Below are 22,090 nucleotides of genomic sequence, written 5' to 3'. Positions count from 1 at the left end.
GTTTGGATCCCAAGCAGCGGTGGCAGCATGGTTCCATTTTTATCACTTGTCATTATGCCTGTCACTTTCGCGCTTACATAATTGTTAGAGCGGGACAGGCATGGTGACAAATAATAAAGAGCCGACCATCTTAGCCCTACTGGTGGTGATGGACATTGCAATTTGGATAACACACTTATATTATATAATATATATTTTACTTTTTCCTCAGTCACCCAACGAACGCTGTACAGGGCTCTAAAGGTCGGGATTTATGTATCTTAAATTCATTAGAGGTACGAGATTTAATCCGTTTCCATAGTTTTATATCTGAGCATGCACTTTAATGTCATGATAATAGAGGCTTTTTTTCAAATATTGACCTACCTACATATCATTGAATCTCCAAACTAAATATTTAACTAATTATATTATTTTAAGGTGACTGACTATGGAGTTCAATAAGTAGGTACAGTCAGCTACAGAGAGAAGTGACCCCCCTGCATAGAAATGTTTGTATGTACGATCTGAATCATCCTCTTAGCAACTTAGACGTTGGATTAGATTTTTAAGGGAACAAAATAAGTAGTAATATAATGATCCAATTTCATAGTCATATCATACCTTATGGTATTTGAAGTTTCTTTTGAATATTTGTATGTCTATTGTCTAATCCAAATATACAAATATTTAAAATTGTTAATTTTATATTAAATATATTCACTTTTACAGTTGTATAATAAATAGCTTTTGGTACGAAATTAAAGCCAATAGTATTAAATTCTAGCATTTTTATTGTCTATATTGCAGTTGGCGTTAAACTCGGGCTTCTTGAAGGAGCGTCCGCGCTTGCACGTCACCCAGCACTCGTGGATCGGTCGGCTTTTGTAATCTGTAACACGGCCGTGATTTTACAATTTGTTAAATAAAATATGTGTAGAATTACTAGTTTTGTTAGTTACTTGAGCAAGCGAGATGCCTCAGTGCATTTCCCGCAAACCGATCAGCGCGAGCGATCGTATTGTATTATTATCAAAACATATTGAGTTTTGAGTTTTTATGAGTTTTATGTATTTTTACCCTTACCTATGTACATGTTTTTGGGTTTTGCCTCATGTCAACCAATTTATCTTCTTTATAATTTCTGCAAACCTTTGGTGCAAACGTAAAGAAGAGTTTAACCGATCCCTCCCTACTCCGAAAAAGGCATTTGGGCGTTTTCAGAATTAGGGTCCGTAGCGTAATGGAATTCCAGCCACCAAAAAAAATTTTTTCTTAAAACTAAGAATGGGTTTAATTAAATCTACTATATCGATATTTTATGAAAACGTTGCTAATGACAATCAATGTGAAGATCCATTACGTCACAATTTTAGGTAGGTTTTAAGAAAAGATCGAAGTATTTTAAGTGAACCAGTTTTTATTTATTAAAATACAAAACAAAAATAATCTTCTAAAAAGCGAATAACATCTGCAATACTTTGTTTTACAATAAAGTTATTTGACAAAGTCTTTCCAATACGCTACATTTTTGGTTTTAATCGTTGCTTTACAATCATCTTAGCGTAAAATACGTAAGGTAAAAGTTGTTTTTTTTTTTTAATTATCACTTATTATTCTTGCAAATGAGATCGAAATCAGTTTCAATTATCCTTGGATTTCACGGGCCTATAAATCCCGGTCTTTTGATAGGCTTGCGTGGGGATATAGATCCAACACGTAGAGGCCCCTTGGAGAGATTTAATGTCATGTAAAACGTCTGCTGGAACCCGTTCACAGGTGCAACAATAGATACCCATGAACCGGTCGCAGCAGGCATTGGGACTATTGTAGAAAAAGTGAACAGTAAAACGGTCTATGGATTGAAATTATCCTTATTATTAAGTAATAAATTCTTATAAAATCAATCACAACAACAGTAGGACAAAGTGACGTTATGGACCATAATGTGACATTTAGGAATCACATGAAAGGATACTGAAGTAAGTAATCGACGGTACCGATACCAATATCAGTGGTTTAGTAGTAACTTAACAAATCAAATTAATAAAGAATATTTACTTAATATGCATAAAAGGGAAGTTTTATTAGACATTCGATTTTGTGAATTGTAATAAACTGAAAAACTAAAAATAAAAGAAATATGCAAAATGAATACAAAAGTAAATCAAAATTAGCAATCAAAGTTCACTTTAGGACCTTTAGGTACATTTTTGTTAAGGAAACAAAGTTTAATTAAATTATTAGCAGATAATCTGTTGCGCAAATCATTTTGTATTTGCGCTTTTCAAACTGTGATATCGGGTGTATTTAAATCGGCGATGCCGATATATCGGTATCGTTATATTCCTATACTGAATATAATGTTTGTCTCTCCTTGTGCCCTGTCTTTTTAATATTATGATCTACCTACTATATTTTGGCAGCTTATTTATTACTAAAATGACATGTAAACCGTGCATTTTTATTCCATACGTCACGTTTTTTTTCCACTAATACATCACGTGACGTTTAGGATGTGACGTAGGCATTCCGGTTGGTAAATAAAGCGAAATAGCGGTTTTATCCCTTGAATTTTCTTGGTTCTAATTATTGGATATCATACAACACATAACAATCTACCAAAATTCATAAATATTTGGTTAATAATTGGTTCCCTACCTTCAACTTAATCCCGTTTGTTGTGGAAAAAAAAATCTGCACAGCGTGACGCACAACCTAAACCTTGCTTTATTCGAGCCCAACTGCCTTGTAAAACCCAAACACCAGGTAATAGAGGATCATAATGTTACAACCATGTAAAAATGCGTTTGATATTAGTAGATTTTTGCAACTAAGTTGTTAAAAACTTCGTGACGTGGGTGGAAATTTCCACTACATCGATATTAAAGGAAATTTTTGCTTTAGGTGCTATGAAATGAGATTTTGAATTGATTTTGGCTGATACAATCTTATCACACAACAACCATGTTCAGGCCTAAAAGGAGATAGATAAATAATACTTTGCTCCAAAGTTTGCAAAGTGTGCATGGGACACTCAAAAATTAGTTCCCATTCTTCAGATTTTTGCATTTTTTTTTCTTTAAAGTAATAGTTTTTATAGTATAAATACTCAGATTATAAGTCACTTTACAATTATTGTATACAGGTAGTACACTTTAGTGCAAGTACATGGTAAAAAGCGGCCAAGTGCGAGTCGGACTCGCCCATGAAGGGTTCCGTACCATTTATGACGTATTAAAAAAACTACTTACTAGATCTGGTTCAAACCAATTTTCGTTGGAAGTTTGCATGGTAATGTATATCATATATTTTTTTTAGATTTTTCATTCCGTTATTTTAGAAGTTACAGGGGGGGGGGAACACACTTTTTTTCACTTTGGAAGTGTCTCTCGCGCAAACTATTCAGTTTAGAAAAAAATGATATTAGAAACCTAAATATCATTTTTGAAGACCTATCCTTAGATACCCCACACGTATGGGTTTGATGAAAAAAATTTTTTTTTTAATTTTTATTGACGTATTAAAAAAAAACTACTTACTAGATCTCGTTCAAACCAATTTTCGGTGGAAGTTTGCATGGCAATGTATATCATATATTTTTTTTAGATTTTTCATTCTGTTATTTTAGAAGTTACGGGGGGGGGGGGGGACACACTTTTTACCACTTTGGAAGTGTCTCTCGCGCAAACTATTCAGTTTAGAAAAAAATGATATTAGAAACCTCAATATCATTTTTAAAGACCTATCCATAGATACCCCACACGTATGGGTTTGATGAAAAAAGATTTTTTGAGTTTCAGTTCTAAGTATGGGGAACCCCCAAAATTTATTGTTTTTTTTGCTATTTTTGTGTAAACATCATAATGCGGTTCATAGAATACATCTACTTACCAAGTTTGAACAGTATAGCTTTTATAGTTTCGGAAAAAAGTGGCTGTGACAGAATCGGACAGACAGACGGACATGACGAATCTATAAGGGTTCCGTTTTTTGCCATTTGGCTACGGAACCCTAAAAAGTACACCAAAGTCGTGGGACAGTGATATTTGACCCAGATATTTATTTATGAAAACGTCCATTTAATATTACGCTTAGCATTTATCTAAATACTAAGCTCAGCTTTCTGAGTGGCCCCTATTATAGATAAACTAAAACAAAATGATCGTAAATGTACGGCCACAATAAGACGAGATGATAGTTTTCTGCTAAATCCGTATTAAATATCTCTACAAAATAAGTGGAAAGTGGTAAACCTCCAAATATCAAAAGGGAGATGAAAGCGCAGAACGTAAACCTTATGACAACCCAGGGTAGGGCATATTAAGGAACAGCGACCACAGTCTGAAGGGAAGGAGTTTCGTACACATACAAACCATATACTTGATTGTACCTCTCTTGCTGTCGCAATTGAACTCGTGCATGTCGCAGGTATCGATGAAGGTGCGTAGCTCGCCGCACGAGTCGATGCCGCACATCGGCACCTTGTCGTGGATGCACAGGTCGGCGATCTTGCATTCTTCCTCGTGCTACATGACCAACAGACATTAGTCAACCTGTGCTGTACTATTGTAAAGAGGAAAGTGAATGATTGCGCGAAATTGTCTTTTTGTACAAACGTAGTCCTCATTTTGCTCTCTGGATATTAACATAATTGAAAATATTTTTACACAGTTTGATGTATATCAACCACAATTGCCCCTTCGTTTGAGAGTTAGAAGCATGTAAAAATTTGGTAATAGTTTTGCGCTCCCTAATTCGCGCTTATTAATTCTTACAATAAACAAAAAAACCTAAATACTTCAAACAAAGGGAGCATAAGTATAGCTATAGTTAATAATCATCAAATTACGTAAAAAAAAACTATAATGTCAATAATATATCCAGAGAGGTAAATGGAGACTAAGATTGCATAGAGAGCCGCCATTCCCTTTCCTCTTAAAGCCTTAAAGATAAATTCAGACGCAATTTTTTAATCTGCGTAGTTTGTACAGTCACTGTTCTTTATGCACTTGCATAAGGAATCATTGCGGACTGCGCTATGTTACCTACAGAAAAGAGTGCAACTATAGGCAATCAAAAAGTTAAAAAATATGTCGTCGGTTAACCTGCGCAATTATCACTGTAGCCAGAGTAGCCCAAGTACTTATACGTATGCATTATGTAGGAATGACGACCATACTTAGACATCAGAGTGGCATATCAGTATCACATACATACATAGTTACATATAGCATGAACACTCATCATAAGTTTCTCGTAGTCGAGGCGTTTAAAGATAAGTAGATTATATTATAATTATTTGTCTACATGTTACTATTGTTTATTGCATACAAGGTGTAACAAAAATTCTGCCGGAGTTTAATGGCATATTCGGCATCCTGTTCTGATTAGGCAAAAGTAAAATAATTTTTTTTATTCAAACATTTTTGGCCTTTCTGTAGAGGACTTGCACGACCTGTCCCATAGAAAAATTGTTTTTTCGCAACAAACAATTTTTTGTTCTACTTTCTATTAATCAGAACACGATACCGAAAATGCACTTAAACGGATCCCCACTTTTTTGTTACACTTTGCAGGTATATGGCGGTTATTCAATTTAATAATTTTCTACGAACGTTATCAAAACCTAACTTGTCCTGTTACACTCGTAGAAGATGCTATTCGTACCTTTATAGTTTCACTGTGAGCGACGACAGCGGGGGCAAGATATATTATTATTGCTGAAAGCAGAATAAATTCACTTCTTACTATACAACTCTACGAAGTACGTCGTTTTTCAGGTACCTACTCACCTAATAATAAGACCATAGCGCAGCTTCATAATATTAATGATCATTAAGTTACAATGCCCATACAACACGTGCAACTCATAACTGCAGTGCAAAGTTACAAATACAATATTATTGCATTTCAGTGCCAATAAAAACTTACGATCTGCAAGGAAATCATTTTCTATTGCGTTATACGTCTCTATTTCACTTCGCATTTTTATTGCATTTGAGATCAGAGACGGCGATAGCTGTAAGGATGCAAGATTGCATGTCTATTGATGAGTCTGGTCTGGAGATATATCCACTTCTCTCGTCGTGTTTTATTTCTATTCGTTTCGTTTTGTCGAACCTTTCAGTCGGCCAGTGCTTCCTAACTTCCACATGTCATACTCGTAGACATACATGGGACCAAAATCGTTGTGGTTTTTATACAAAACTAGTTAACTGATTGTTTTGGTGCGAGTTTGTAAATTTTTCCGTTCAATTAAAACGGGTCAGTTTGGATGGAAATACAGTACTTAGTAGAGTCAGCAGCAGAAGTTGCTAAGCGAACAAGGTGTTCCAAATTATCTACATATCTTAAAAGCTTATCTTAACCACATAATTGTGTTCATATCATTGAGGACACTTAATTTGCTTTGATACTTCTGCTGCTGACTGTACCTACGGTTGTCACTGTGAGGAAGCGTGGCGAAGGCTATTATACTCGCAGCCATTTACTAGAAAAGCGTATCACCGCTCCTAATTTCATCAGGAGCGCTTAATAACTCTAAATCACATTCTATGATGTGTACGAAGACTTACTAGTTTTGATCCTTCAAAGAAAGTGCCTATTGTTTTTTAATTAAATATTAAAGTTAGGTAATTTTGAATACATTAGGTTTAATTTATCAATTAATAGGTACCATAATGTAAAAATATGCCTTTAAATAAGAATATTCCCAAAACGTTTCTTTTTTATATATTTTTCATTGTAATTACTTAGTGCGCGTCAGGTCATAGGCGCAAGCAAAGCAAATTTTATGTTCTGTAGTTACAAAAGTAAGGTGACAGTTTTTATTTGCACCAAGATAATACAAATGTACTAGGTACCTATCTAATACCACTTCCCTGAAACAATGACCGACAACGCACAAACCCTCTGGTGTTGCGGGTGTCCATGGGCGGCGGTAATGGCTTACCATCAGATGATCGGTCTGCTCGTTTGCCTCCTATATCAGAGAAAAACATACGAGGCACGAAGCTTTGTATAGATATAAACACTGTTAATTACTTGACTAATTTCTAGTTTGGGTTTGTGATACTTGTCTATTGAAACGACGACATTGAAATGACGACAGGCAGTTATGAATTTCGCCTGAAGCGGATAATCTGAAGTGGGAAGCATTGTTCTTCGTTTCTGCTTTATAACTTACATACATTGAATCTTGAATCAATGTTCAAAGTTAATCTTGAAACCAGAGGGGTCCCGTGCTCACGTGTAATTCCTAAACAAGCACGAGCTTAGTCACGTGCGACCGAGATACAGGTGACCTTTGAATTTCCCAGGACTTCATTTGCTCCGACGCGGACGTGGGCGTTTCTACTTATACGGCAGTTCAACGGATTAACATGCTTCAACAAATGTTAACATACCAGTGACTGTCTTAATTTGACACAATAAGTATGTTTAAGTTTATGCGAATATAGTTAGATTACCCCCTTAAAAGCTTTAATAGAAATTAGTGCTAGCGGTGCGCCCAAAAACGCTGCAAATTGTGTTAAAAGCATGAAAATCGGTACGATTGAATAAACACCCGTAGAAAAAAAAAGAATAAATAATGGAGAGGAGTTATGATGTGTTCTTTTTTTGTATGGGTAAAAAAAATCTTCTTTATTATTGTGGGTGGTATTAAATGAAGGAGCTCTTCAAGACATTTCTAAAAATATGTCACATAAGTAGAGTACATTTCAGTTACTTTTTTTAGTTAGAATAAAAACAAGTTCAAAACATACCACTTTTGGGCTTCTCTAGATATCTACCATACAGAATTTTTTTTTTGTAAAATATACCTCAAATTATACCTGATTTTCTCATTTCTAACCCTGAGAAAGCAATTTCGAAAATATTTGCATAAAGTATTTTTTTTTTTAAATTTTCATTATTACAAACTTTGATCTACCAATCTATCAATTATCTATAATTATATAATCAATCTATAATTAAATAAAAAAAAACATAAAATATTATTTAGTAAAACTGGATGGCCCGCTTCATCTCTGCCAAACGTGGTGCGATGTCTATGAAAAAACTCACCTTTAACGCCGCCCACCCCTTCTTCGACCTCACCCCCCCCACCCATCAGAAATTTTTCGTACTTAAAAAGCTTAGATATTATCAAAGGAACATGTAAACCAATTTTCAATACTCTTATTTAATGTTGTGTTTGGATTATTAATTTTTTGTTTATATTTAGTTTTATATATCGTGTAATTTCTAATTTTAGTATAATTTCTAATTCTTTATTATAGTATAATTTCTAATTGTATTTCATAGTTTTTTATGATTTATTATAAATTACATTATACTCATATTGAGTAATTCGATAGAGGGGTATTATCACATTATCACATTTTGTAATCATGAAAAATTAGAAAAAATACTAAATAAAAGTGTTCAAAATGGCATTCTTGGGGTAAATATGACGATATTAGGTATTATTTGAGGTACCTATATTTTAGAAAAGAAATTGAAACGGTATTTTTGTGGGGCCCAAACTTGGTATGTTTTGAAAATTATATTTATTCAAATTTTTACAAAGTGACTGAAATGTAATGATGATATATATTTTTAGAATTAGCTTAAAAACCCTTTCATTTGATACCACACGCAATAGGTTTCTGAACAAAAATAATATTCCCGTACAAAAAAGAGGACGTCATAACTCCTCTCCTTTTTTTTGGGTCTACGGGTCAAATTGATTCAAACTGCCTAAAGATCAATCGTACCTATTTTCATATGTTTAACATCATTTGCAGCATTTTACAGAATTTCGGGGTGTACCGATAGGACTAGAATATTTCCAGTGACGATGACGAGCGATTTCGTGACTTATGATAAGCTTTGACATTATTCCAATATTAAAGTAGGTTTTTCATATCTTATATTTTAAAAATCCTGTAATCTACTGTATTTGAATCTAAGAAATCATAAACAATAAAATTAAAAGGGTATATAGGATCAAAACTAGTCGTGCTACAGAAAAGTACAACGTCCGACACTATAAGTGGAGCAACACACTGCTGGCTACTCTTCATGCGACAAGCGCCATGCTGCCTCTATGTTTTGGTGAGTTTCACGCTTCTTCTGAAATAGATATATATTGTGCGAATTTTCAAAACAAGACACAAGGTATGGAATTAAACTTCTTTCATCATTTTACTTTTAAATGTTTCATATAGGTTCTACCTACATATTAATATCTGACATTTGTCTGGAAGAGATCGCCTTTTAGCAATAAGACCAGATATTTCACTTCATTCATAAATTATGTTATTGGTCGCCGGGATACAGGCATGCCTAGTGCGGTTACCAATGCTTATCAACTTTGTTTGTAATAACTTTTTGCTTAGTAAATATTTTTTATTTTTCATATTAATTTTATTTTCATTTTAATATACAATGAGAAGTTATAAAATATAAGAAACAATTTATTCAATAATCTTCTTTTCAGTAGTATCATTGCTGATGTTAGCAACTTCATCAAACCAGTTGCTATTGGACGAATCTGCGACGACAGATGAGTTCCTCGAGGACTTTCTGGTCTATCCTATAAAACCGTCGGTAAGCATTTAACTGTACAATATCCTCATACACCATTACACACCATTAACATTTAAACATTTTGAACTATCCGTATTGCTAGTAAGTATTTAATTGCTTTGCCAGAAAATTCGTAAGCGCGATGTGACATCTCGGGGATCCCGTGCTGACCATGACACGTTTGTCGAAGAGAAGTTGATACAACACTCACAGGCATTGGAACAACTTCTGCGGATGGTCACAAAAACTTCATCAGTCACCAGGCGATTGGTGGAGCATTTGAGTAGAAATACAGAGAAACCTTCAATGCCTGAAGAAGTAAAGGTAACCTTAAATAGTAGACGGTCGTTCACGAGTAACAACAATACTCCTGTACAGACCGAGAGCCCTCTTTCGAGGCTGGGCCGAGTTATTCCATTGTACGGAAATTATGTGAAAAACTTAGCAGAGAAAGAATTTAGTCATGATTCTGAGCCTCAAGTAATTGTCGAGAAACGATATGAAGAAGACAATGACAGAAAATAAAATATTATTTTTTAAAAAGTCAAAATTATGACCAGACTCGGGTGACTCGTGATCGTGAAACCACAATAATTTACAGGTCATTAGGTCAAACACATTTTAGAGAAATACCACTTATGTGGACAATACTATAAAAGTTAACGACTCTGGTACAAATACATATTTTATTATTTGAGTCTCAAGTACTGGATAATGTATCCCGCCTGTAAGGGTGCACCGTAAAATTATGCTACCTATAGATTCCCTTAATTTTGCGATGTCTACAAGAAAGACGCGAACGAGTTTAAGCGTATACTATAAAATGTGTATGACCCCATTGCATTCTGTTGATTTTTCTTTATGTGAGGCGTTGTATTGTATTGTGAGGCGTTAATTCTGTTTAACTTTATTTTTAAATACTGCATAATTAATTAGTACCTATGAAGAGTTCCGAATGTACTTAAACTTTTGAATAAAAGTTTAACACACATTTTTTTATTTGCTTTATTTCTTGACCTATCGTAAACCCGTCACAATTATTTGTTAAAAATAATTAGTTTATTTAGTTTCAAGACAACAACTATTAAACATTTATTAATATTATTACTTTATTTACACCCCATCTAAAGAAGAGAGGACATCACATTAGATATAATTGCTTCGTATTGTTTTTCAGTGCCTTATCCATGGCGTTTCTTGTTAAATTCTTACCGTGCCATGTAGGAGTAAGAAATTTGCAACGAAAAAATAACTAATTTAGTTAAAGCCCGATTTAAAATTACTATATTAGAGAAGGAATTAGATTCCGCACTTTTTAGTAGCATATTTTACACAGTGAATTATTATACGTAAATATTTAAGTGTACCTAAGAATTACCATTTAAGTACACCAAAGGTATTTCATCGTTTCAGTTTACTAGGCGTTCGTCCGATGGCAAGGTTGAGTCGGTCCCAAGCATCACGCCTACGGCTAAAAGCCCGTGGTGCGAGCTTTCCGTGCTTTGTTCTCGAACTCTGAAGCCTATATGTGCATTCGACGATAACTTTGGATACGGAAGGTTCTACGATCTCTGTCACATGTTCCAAGTTAATTGTTATTGGAAATACAGTAAGTACAGACTTGATTAAGCTAACTGTGTTTTTTTTGTTAAATATCAATAGTTGAGGTACCTATCCCAAAAGGTGACATATTTATCTATAATTAGTTCCAAGAACTATGAAAAACATCTATTTTTATATGTTTTGCTCTATTCAAAGCCGTTTTCGTTCAAAAACTTGATTTTTTTAAGATCTGCGTATTTTAACAATAGGTACGTTTTATATTTCAGATTTCTCTATCGTGAAAAATTGCAAGCCAAGTCTTTGACGAACCTTGAGGATTATTATATTACGAATAAAAAATATCATCAAAAATTGAGCGTTTTAATTAATTTTTAATAAATATTTGCTTCTTATAAAAGTAGGCTGTCTATTCGTAGAAGTAGTAAAAATTAATTTATAATGATAATTAAAACACGTTTTTTTCATCTCAGCCCAACCGCCCTGGATCCGGACACCGTGGTTCACTGTCTGTCTCCTTAATCTTAATGAAAACTGAAAAAATAAAATTAACTGAATGCTTTCTCTATTTTACATATAATTAAACTCTATCTTTAAATACCTAAAAAAAAAAAGTAAACAAAATCTACCCTCAAATGGCTCCTTAAGTCAGTTGAGGGTAGATGAAAATATTACATGATCAAATAATGTAGGTTAAAGTCAGGTCGTTCAGTGACAGATCCAGGCGGTTTTGTATTTGGTAGGTTAACCAACAAATGGTATATCTACCCGAAAATGTTCAAATTGTTTGTTTACTTTTATTTAAATACCTAAAGATACAGAGTATAGGACGTGATATGCTCTTAGGTATATCTTATTTAAATCGTATCACATATTTTTCCTCTCACAAGATATTATTGCAGGAGCCCGATTCAAATTTACATTTTCAACTTTTTACGATATTCAACTGGTTTTAACACGACCTTGAAATCACGATGCAAAATCAAGTCAAAGTCGTACGTGAGACGTGCGCCAATCCCCATGACGAACGTCAAGGTCGTAAATATCATCAATAATTTGCTCCTTCAACTACATTTTATGCCTGATAACTTGAAAAGCACGGTGTTTAGTTCCACTTATTAGCCGATATGTTGAGTAGTGTAATGAACCAGTTGTTACGTACTCTGGTTGGTCTCGCAGGAGTACTCGTACATGTCGCAGACGTCCAGGAAGGTGCGCGTCTGCATTGCGCCGCGCCCGCACACATATACCTTGTCGTGGAAACATGAGTATGCGTACTCGCACCACTTCTTTAGCTGATCGTGTCCCTCCTGAAATGTTTATTTATACAATACAACAAATATAATTGCAGATTAAATTAAAGTATGAATGGCGGACTTCATGCCGGTAGGCAATTGTGTCATTTCTTTTTAAATAGGCATTTGTTTAGTACAATTCGAATAATATATAGAGTCTGGCTACCGAAATATATTATTACACAAATTTATGGCGGGAAATTAAAAATATCTGGGGCTGGTCATACTTTGAGTAGTACGATTATAGTTTTGATATTAGAACATATTATTGATTTTCTGTGCACACGTAAGGTACCTAAGGAAATCAGTTAAATATACGTTAAATCAAATTACTACTGACCAGTCACTTCACTCCACAGATTTCTTCTAACTATTGGTTTTCAGTAACTCGTTACGTTCCAATGTTTGGATTTTTTGTTTTTTTTAGAACTTCTAGTTTATCCGTTTCATTTCACACTTGTCCTTTTCATGAGATTCAGGTATTAATAAATTCACGTACTTAATTAAAATTATAGGCAAATGTTAGAACTAGTACTTAAAGTATCAAAATAGTAATAGAGCACCAACCTGCTAAATTGTTTACGACTTGTAAACATAGCAGTTTTTCGTTATACAACGCTTCACGTCAACATCGCACATTGTCGTAATTATTTATGAGCTTCAATAATAGTTTGCGGGCCCCACTCGGTATAGTCATTATTATAAATAAAACCGCTTTGTAAACCGCGAACAATTTGAATGAATGGCATAAATTGACAACAGCCTTTAGGTTTTTTTTTTAATTATAGACAATTGGTGATACAACGAAGAAAAATATGACAACAATATTTGGCTAGCCAGACTCTATTTCTTCTACTCATCCACTGTAATGGTTCAATTAAGATTCGTATACTAAACTATAATTGCGTACTTTTCATATGTATGGGCTCCCAACTCAACTATAAGATTCATTTCGATACGCTGTAGTTAACAAAAGAAATGACAACTCTCGTGCTGCCGCACTCCCATAGAAAAGACTAAAAGGACGCAGGGCGCGGGGTCGCGCGGAGTCGCGGAGTTTATGTCTTTATACTACATTTTTGTCTACTGCGACACTTAACAATTTTCATTAAATATTTAAGTTTTATAGTAAAAAAAGCTATAATTTTAGATGAATCATAGAAAAAGTATTGTATACAATAGTGATTTAATCAAGCTTTTCAATCTCGTAACTTACATAGGCAACTCAGCAAGCTTCGTTGTCTAAGCACGGTACTTGACTGAAAAGCTCTCCATTATATCACGATTGTATAAAATACTATATTAGATACCGTTTTCATAGACCGATCTTTAGTGTTCTCTAGGGATTCTTTCTTTTAAATGTAGAAATAATAAGTGTTTTACAAGGGGGAAAGTAGGTGTTCAACGCTTCGGGCTATTATTGATACCCGAGCAAGCGAAAGTTACAAAGATTGAACCATTACATAGGGAGTTGTTCGAAAAGTGGAATTTTGAGCGTTGCCAAGGGCTCATGTCACGAGGGTTTAACAAAGTTTGTTCTCGAGAAAAACAGCATGTTACACCACACCAAAGCGACGAAAAAAACAACTCTAAAATATTACAAATCTAAGTTCAATGAACGTATTTTTCTAATAAGTAAGAGAACTAGCTATATTTAAAGTTTGAACATTAGACAACAGAATAAAGTAAGATTATAAACTAAAACACGAGGATACAACTCAATAATTGCATAAGATTACTTTGCCACACTTGTGAATAAAATGCAAGTTTCTCATCAGTTTTAAAAGGTTTTGAACTGTACGACCTGGCATGGAGATCATATAGTTATGTACTTGAATTCAACACACAATCAATTACTTTATTTGATCTTTATTGCAGCTATTATGTATTAAAATATATCAAGAATAATTGTAAATATGAACCTACTTTACGGTTTCCACATCCAGCGCAGTTCAAAAAACCTTACCGTATCCTCCGGTGGCACAAGATGAGACTGAACGGATATTGCGCAAATAAGAAACCAGAGTGACTGTCTGGGATACATGAGGTCCAATGAACCGATATTAAATGCGTTGAGAACACTCTGACGTCGCGGGACTAATAACACTTGAAACAAAATACAATTACCGGATATTGTTCTACATGTACCAGCAATATTGACAAAGCCAGGCTTACCTTATTTCTTGCTCCTCTACCAGATAAATTTTATATCTGAGCACCATACCTCAAGGTCTAAAGTTGATAGCCGTGAAAATTGATTATAATGATAAAGACTTTTCTAAATATCAATAAGTATGTACCTACAATGGAAAAGTTAGCCTTTGCTGATAGACGTGTTTCAATCTCCGTCAATTGTTCTGAAGGAAGTTGATAATTTTGACATGGAAATTGCTTCGTTGTCACGGGTTAAACAATCTGCCACAGTTTATTAACTTAATGGCGATGAAAAACAATATTGAGGTAAAGAATTGTTTGTTGACATTATGATGACGCGCGAGAACGACATTGTTTGAAAATATTAATTTTAATTTAATCATGACGTGCAATCGTTTGGGAAACTTTTAGTCGAAGTGGATCTCTAATTCAATAAAGAGTTATAGCTTTCAGTCCACGTATACAGGTACTTACGCAAAATATGAAATAGTGATCTCCATTTTCGGCCTCAGAATATTAATTTATTTCTTATTTCGTTTATTGCAGAACCATGGTTACATTAAGGACATTAAGGTGTAGGTGTTATAATTCAGATATTACTTGTTAAACTTTATAAGCCTGCTTAGTTTATGCAGTTGAGAAAATACGGGTTAAGAAATACTTACAAAAAATAAAATGATATAGTATAAGTAATTTAAATGTTTATTTAATGTTGTTATTTTTTCCTGAGGTATCCATCAGTATATAGGGAAGTAAATTAATATCTAAGATTATGTACCGCGTCAAGATTCCATGGCCACTTTATGAATTTACAATGTGTCGATGTAATTTTGCAGATCATTTTGCATTGTAATATATATAATAATATTACAATGCGAGAATAACTGTGCCTGTTTGTCTGTTATCTATGCAGATAGTTTGTGGTCGGAGGCCTACCACCTATCATAGGCCTATGTCCTAACATAGGATAGTTTTCATCAATCATCATCGTTTCACGCAGACGAAGTGAAAACTAGTGTGATATATATTTAGGTAAGTACACTAATAACTTTTTGGACCATTGAGGCCTCTGATTGACTGTTAGCGAATTCCATCTTATGGTGGCCACTTATGTTGTATTTTCGTGCAATAAATGGTCGCGTCTTTATCTTCTGTCATCACGGCATCACGATATATAAGTGCGATCAAATATATGTTTATTATTTTAAATTATGATGAATACTTATTCGATCAATAATATATAGTAAGTAGGCACCTAAATAGAAGAATGGTAGGGGTTTAGTTTTATTATTTTTATTACTTTAGTTTAAAATTAATTGTATTTTTTTAAATTATAACGAATGTTTATTTGATTAATAACATTTAGTAAGTAGTAGGCACCTAAATGGTAGGAAGGGTAGGGTATAGGGATTTATTGATAGTTGCTACTTTAGTTTTTTTATCTTTATTATGAATATAAATTTTCAAAAGTACATTAACTAGATATGTATAATCATTAAAAATATAAATATTACATTGGAAAACTGTTATTCATCGTAATAAATGTTGGTGGGCTTTCTAGATGCGGTGAGAAAGTTTCTGTCAGCTGGACAGCTAGTTTGCTTGTAGTCTGAAAACAAAGGAAATTGTTAAAAATAGTAAAAATACGAGCAACTTTTGTGATTCAGTATTTATATACTGTCGTTGGGATGTTTGCTCAGTCAATCATTGTGTCCATCTTACTTTCCTTAATTTCCTTTCCATGGACATTTTATTCTCTGGTTTGTTTCGACGGCCTTTTAGTTTCCTCTGCGCAACTACGAGAAATTGAGGTTTATTGCTGTCGTGCTATTTAAAGGAAAGTGTGTATCACTGGCAGCTCCTTTCATTGAGTATAAGTAGAACGTATATAATAAAGCAAGCTTTCACGGGGAAGTTTCCAACGGGAAATGTTCATAGGTATATTCTATAAATTTCACAAAGCAACATATTACAATATAGGTAGTTGTGTAAGTTTCTAACAATCTCTTTGTTAGTAAATAAATATTATTTTGTGAACATGTTTCATTGAAAACATTTCGCAATTTTGGAATCTTCTTCTTAGTGCATTGAATGCTATGATGTCAACCAAGCACACGAAAAATATACTTGTTACCCTCAATGGAATAGACACCGTTTTACTATAACAGATCATCCCATTTATTTGCAGTTTAAAATAAGAGTTTTTTGCATTACAATGATGAAAATGAGATACAAACTCCGCTTCCTGATGCAGTTGAAGTCGAACATGTCGCAGAGGTCGCGGAAGCCGATGATGTCGCCGGCGTGGCTGATGCCGCACACCGGGACGCGGTCGTGGTTGCACACCTTTGCCATGCTGCACCACTTGGCACCATGCTGGAACGTTTTTACACACTTTTAGCTTCGTGTATATTTGTATAATATGTACATACACCATTTTTTTAAATTCAATTAATGTCATTTTGAAAATCGATCGTCCGAAATAGTATTTACGTTTAGTAGCAAATGTGTCAACTCGTACTAAACACTAATCTATATGTAAACAGGCCCTACGGCAAGTGTACACGCTCGTAGGGGCCTAATCAGAAAAAAAAAATTATCTCCGAAATGAAGTTAATTATACCCGTGTCTTTGTGAAAGTTATATAATTTAAGCTCAGCAATGGACCCTTGAAATTAACGGACGGACGGAAATAAAAAGACACGGTGTGTATGAGCTTCAACTTTTATACCAATTCTAATTTCTGATCTCAATTTTAAATGTTATAAACAATTAATAATGTAAACTAAAACTAAAATATGACTAAATTAAATCTAAAACTAAAATAAATCTAAAAATGGCCCCTGCGGCATAGTACCGAAGACGCTGGCAGCATTTCCTCGCTGGATCGTTAGACTGATGCGTTGAGCGAGGAAGCTGCCAGCTCTTTGATCTCCTGTGGCGTCTCTGAGTCTCTTAGACAGATCTTTGAAGAGACTCAGAGCGCCAGGGCCCCACGGACCAAGGGTCTCGACACCGAATGGAATAAAATTGTACTCGGCGCCGATACCCCTGTACTTTCCTACCTTGGCGTTCTCCGCCGCCTCTGCCGCTGTCGCTGCCCTCACGGAAGTTCGGTGGAGATGTGACGGGGCTAGTGTGTCTACACAGGTTGCATCCCACACCAGCACCCGTCCCATACTCAACTTTTGTAACTTAAATTTAAACTACTTTAAGGTGTTTAATTTAGCTGAAATATATCAAAGTTAATTCTGTCAACTTTGTGATTCTATTCTTTAAAAAAATTGTACGAGGACTAGCTCATGTTAAAAGAAAAAGAAAACACGCAATTTATTATTTTTCGGGCACTTGCTTGTAATGCCGTAATTTGTTATTTATTTAATGCTTTTAAGATACCTTTTTTCCCATGGCGATGTCTTCTTGATCTCGCTCTTTAGGCGGGCCATGGCTGGCTGCGAGCGATAGCAAGTAGCAGAATATTACAACGACTGGAACAAGAAAGCTACATTTAACCTAACCCTTTCAGCGTGCTCGTGTGAAGTAAAATTATTTTCAAGTCAGCAGCTGGAACAGGGGTAATTTGCTGCTTAAAAACAGTGAACAAAATCGCATTTTGCTCACTGAGTGAGACAAAATAACATTCAAGTGACCTTTATATTCGAATGTCATTTCAACGTGCGGGGCCTAATACAAGTTCGAAATATTTGGATTCTACTGTCTTTGTCCCTTTCACGTCATTAGCAACAAGAAAGAGACAAAAATAAGTACATACGTAATTCAACGGTATATTGACGGTTTATATTAGACCCCCGAAATAAGTCAGACCGTATCGTTCCAAAACACCTTACGAGTCCTCAATCGTAATAATTAATTAATGAAATAAAAGTTTAAAATTTGCAAAAACACCATATTTTACGTATTTTATTATACAATCAAAACAATGTACTTAAAAAATAGGCAATTGTTACGCAAAGTAAATAATTCTACTTTTAACGATCTTTACTATAGTTGACAAATAGTTGTATCCGCAATTCGGACCGTATCTTACAAAGTTTTTTTGTTACCAAGGCATCTACTAGGTAGTTTTACTTCACCTATAATGCAAACCAGTATTAAGGTGTGTTTATATGCTGCGGTCTAATCCATTTGAAATTAAGAGTATTAAAAAAATATTTTAACTGAAACACAGAGTGGTAACAATTATATTATAACTAAAGATAGACGTTCTAAAATTGAAGCGCTTACTTTGTACAAATTGTACAATTTGCCTTTAGTCGCGCCTAAGCAAGCGAGAAACGTGCACGTGCTAACTAAAGAGCTCCCGCTCACCGAAAGAGAAAGAGACAAGCTCATGTTTAACAGCGAGAATGGAATGCGAAAACTAATAAAAAAATCCCGATTTTTTTCATAGGTGTAGAAATTAATATGGAAGTATTTTTTCTACTCTTTATGTATGAGTATAACCTATCTATAGTTATATTGCGTGGTAATGATAATGCCTTGTTTAACTAATACCTGTAACTATGTTGGTTGATGGCATCGTGACAGCTTCTTCCAACGTCCCCGATTGGAATGAATCCAGGGCTTCCAGCCATTTGGTAATCCATTTTGTGTTTATGTACGAAAACCTTGTTATTTATTCGTAGTGTAAACTTCCTCTTTGGGACAATGTACAATGGCTTGTTGACGAAGTAAATACTCTCAACATATTAATGACATCCGCCTAGTGTAAGTTTTGTAACAATAGGTTTTCGCTTAATTAACATTGTTTATAAAATATTGTGTCTATTAGAGTGTTGTGTTGCCGCATATTTCCATATATCACAGTATACCTATAGTTACACTCTATCAGTATATTTATAGGTCATCGTTTCATTCTAGAGACTAAAACCAAGATAAGGCTGCAATGATTTTGATAGCACACGGAGTGCAAGTGTTATTTTAAACGTCAAACATCTATGAAATTATGACGTATTAATATCACTTGCACTGTGTGTGCTATCAAAATCGTTGCAGACTTATCTCGGTCTAACTCCAAAGAGAGTCGTGTCAAATGAATGATTGAATAATATCTACATATGACACCACACCACATAATCCTAAATATTCAAAGTAGGGATAATAACTAGGGATAATGATAAAATAGAAGAAACTGATAATAATGCGTCTATACTTGAATCATTTTATATTTTTATAACTTTTTCATAACTTCGTGCGGAATTAAAAGACTTCAATTTGTACTCGATTTAGCTCCGGGCACTTGTTTCTTGAAGTCACTTTATAATCTAAACCAAGAAAATATTAGGTTATTTTGTTCTAGTCTTTAAAACCACCCCACACTAGCGTCTCCCGAGCGTCGGCGTCTAGTCAACTTATATGGCTGCTGCTCGATGCAACGTAGGCGTAACTGCGCAGCGACGCCATTTTCCATAGGGCTGATTAGACGTCGACGCTCAAAAGACGCTAGTGTGGGGTGGTCCTAAATCGTTCTAAATCTAGTCTTAACCTCATCTGATTGAACTTACTGGTAGAAAATTTGCAGTTGTGTTCTTGCATAGAGCAAGCATCTTTGAAAACTTTTGTCTTAATTTTCTGAGGATCTCGGCCGCATATGTTTTGCCAATTATGTCGACACAGCAAATGACAATCCTGGGAATAAAGGTAATTATACTACTACTATTAGTACTACAGTAGCCTTACTACGACTGCCTTAGCAGTGCCTAACTGACATAGTAATATTCGTTACTTCGTTATGTCTGCGTTACTTTACTTTCTATATGTATAACCTGTCTTGCACTAATATGCCAGTACGAGCGAGACGCATAGAAAGTAAGTTACGCACACGCTAGCGAATTTGTCAGTGTCTAACTGGTGGTAACCGTACTGTTCTGTGTTTTTAATGTACGAATTATTTAAATAATAATAGCTTCAAAAATAAAAACTAGGTTTAATTCCAACACCGATAAACGCTATATACAACATAAAACATCAGACATCTAGCTATAGCTTAGTTTCATTATAAATCTTGACTACGTCTTGTTTTGTCTAATAAAAGCCAGAGATTAGAAGATTAGAATGAAGAATTCAAATAAATAACAACGGCATTGAAATTGCGCGAATTAAAAATGACCTATGACCTACTCGTAACTTCCAAAACGGCCCATATAATAAGTAGAGATGCCACGAATATTCGGCACCTATTCGGTATTCGGCCTATCCGACCATTTTGCCGAATATTCTGTATAGTAGGCAACATTCGGTCGTATGCCGAATATCTGCTGCACCTACCTAAAAAGAAGAATTACACTATAAAAATAACCGCAAACCACAATATTTACTTTAACATGTTTTTTGGGAAATACGAAGACCCTGTTTTTAAGCATTTGTTGATTACAAGTAATTTTATTTTTATCATGAGTTAGATTTGATTGATTCTAATTACATTCACTAGTTCCGAGCAGCAAAAGTTTAATCTTAGCAAATGTGCTTTGTTCGCTAACAGTTTTCATAATTAACGTCACTCAAAATATTCGCATGTTATGCCGAATATTCGGCGCTACGGTCGATAGAGGGGCCGAATATTCGGTATATAAAAATAAGTATATTAAAGAGGTACATATGAACCTGTTTATATACCGTGGGCTGGAGTTAGACATATTTTAACCACATTTTTGTGGTCATAAGAAGCATAAAATGTTGTACGACTTTTGTCAAATCAGCAAAAAAATTTTTTTGTGTGTTTGTGTTTTCTGCACACGACATGTTACGTTACGTTTACATCTTAGCAAAAAAAAAATTACTTACAAAAAATAAGTAAAGTTTTTTTTACTTACAGATATTATTTAATGTAAAACTTTAACGTTTGTTAGTACCAGTAGGTATGTCTAATCTAATTCACAAAGGGGCAGCGTCGCCGCAGCCAAAAGGCGTTTTTCACTGAAAAAAAAAGACCTTGGGCAAAATTGGGCCTGGTAATAAGGGTAATGATATTTTGTCTTAAATACAAATATCTCAGTTCTGCAATGGAATTCCGCTTGGTGCCCATAGAACGAAATGAAGTACATTGAAATACCTATCTAATGACCTAACTCTCATTTCTGTTGGTTTTTAGTCCAGGCTCCATACAAATTTGCCCATGGTCCTTTTCCCAAGAATTGTCATTATCTCTAAAACAATACTGATTTAAGAAATCTTAATGTGGCATTTTAGTTTCTAAATGTGGTCAAGAATACACCTTTTCTGTCGAGTTATTTGAGTCCACGGTGTATATTCCAAATCCTGTGCTTCACGTAGAGATATAGGGGAAACTTAGACGTATACTGCCTGGTAAAGATGTGTTCAGTAATAATAAAGTAACTATTTTAAGATTTATAAATTTTTGATTGGATATCTAAATTAAAATCCCATATTCTATAAGGGTCAAAACTATTTTACTATTATATGAGTTAAGGGTATACGTTTTTCTTGTGGACATCATGAAATAAACAAGTTAAGGAATAGAAACGCTAATTTCTAATCTTTTATTT

At 34.4% G+C, this 22,090-nt stretch overlaps 3 protein-coding genes across 5 annotated transcripts; 1 reads left to right on the top strand and 2 right to left on the bottom strand.

The window, feature by feature from the left end:
- Positions 1 to 755: 755 nt before the first annotated feature.
- On the bottom strand, positions 756 to 5,888 carry LOC133534057 (uncharacterized). Its single transcript, XM_061873154.1, has 4 exons — positions 5,775 to 5,888; positions 5,650 to 5,702; positions 4,373 to 4,508; positions 756 to 871 (listed from the first exon to the last, which is right to left on the bottom strand). Exons 1-4 carry the CDS (start codon positions 5,788 to 5,790, stop codon positions 756 to 758), a joined length of 321 nt encoding a protein of 106 aa, XP_061729138.1. The 5' UTR covers positions 5,791 to 5,888.
- A 3,102-nt stretch (positions 5,889 to 8,990) lies between these two features.
- On the top strand, positions 8,991 to 11,469 carry LOC133534024 (uncharacterized). Of its 2 annotated transcripts, none has more exons than XM_061873123.1 (5): positions 8,991 to 9,081; positions 9,470 to 9,576; positions 9,682 to 9,879; positions 10,969 to 11,164; positions 11,385 to 11,469. In XM_061873123.1, the coding sequence occupies exons 1-5, from the start codon at positions 9,063 to 9,065 to the stop codon at positions 11,420 to 11,422; spliced, it is 558 nt and encodes a 185-aa protein (XP_061729107.1). In that variant the 5' UTR covers positions 8,991 to 9,062; the 3' UTR covers positions 11,423 to 11,469. The 2 variants fall into 2 exon arrangements, with proteins under 2 accessions (XP_061729107.1, XP_061729102.1); XM_061873118.1 differs by having other exon boundaries at positions 8,993 to 9,081; positions 9,467 to 9,576.
- Positions 11,465 to 19,175, bottom strand: LOC133534045 (uncharacterized). 2 transcript variants are annotated; one of them, XM_061873148.1, is made up of 6 exons: positions 19,080 to 19,175; positions 17,961 to 18,052; positions 16,802 to 16,940; positions 14,337 to 16,173; positions 12,278 to 12,425; positions 11,465 to 11,649 (listed from the first exon to the last, which is right to left on the bottom strand). In XM_061873148.1, exons 1-4 carry the CDS (start codon positions 19,102 to 19,104, stop codon positions 16,091 to 16,093), a joined length of 339 nt encoding a protein of 112 aa, XP_061729132.1. In that variant the 5' UTR covers positions 19,105 to 19,175; the 3' UTR covers positions 11,465 to 11,649; positions 12,278 to 12,425; positions 14,337 to 16,090. The 2 variants fall into 2 exon arrangements, with proteins under 2 accessions (XP_061729132.1, XP_061729126.1); XM_061873142.1 differs by having other exon boundaries at positions 14,377 to 16,173.
- Between the last annotated feature and the right edge of the window lie 2,915 nt (positions 19,176 to 22,090).

Source organism: Cydia pomonella, chromosome 2 (assembly GCF_033807575.1).
Source record: "Cydia pomonella isolate Wapato2018A chromosome 2, ilCydPomo1, whole genome shotgun sequence".
Classification (NCBI taxonomy): Eukaryota; Metazoa; Arthropoda; class Insecta; order Lepidoptera; family Tortricidae; genus Cydia; species Cydia pomonella.
This window is presented reverse-complemented; position numbering and strand designations above follow the sequence as displayed.

Coding starts and splice junctions, on each gene's coding strand:
- LOC133534045 (XM_061873148.1), bottom strand. CDS start 19,104: ATGCCATCAACCAACATAGTTACAG. Junction 18,053..19,079: donor ATCAACCAACATAGTTACAG/GTATTAGTTAAA, acceptor TTCTTGTTCCAG/TCGTTGTAATATTCTGCTAC. Junction 16,941..17,960: donor ACATCGCCATGGGAAAAAAG/GTATCTTAAAAG, acceptor AAAACGTTCCAG/CATGGTGCCAAGTGGTGCAG.
- LOC133534024 (XM_061873118.1), top strand. Junction 9,577..9,681: donor TCTATCCTATAAAACCGTCG/GTAAGCATTTAA, acceptor TTGCTTTGCCAG/AAAATTCGTAAGCGCGATGT. Junction 9,880..10,968: donor CAATGCCTGAAGAAGTAAAG/GTAACCTTAAAT, acceptor TCATCGTTTCAG/TTTACTAGGCGTTCGTCCGA.
- LOC133534057 (XM_061873154.1), bottom strand. Junction 4,509..5,649: donor CTCACAGTGAAACTATAAAG/GTACGAATAGCA, acceptor TTGGTCATGTAG/CACGAGGAAGAATGCAAGAT. Junction 872..4,372: donor CAATTGCGACAGCAAGAGAG/GTACAATCAAGT, acceptor GCCGTGTTACAG/ATTACAAAAGCCGACCGATC.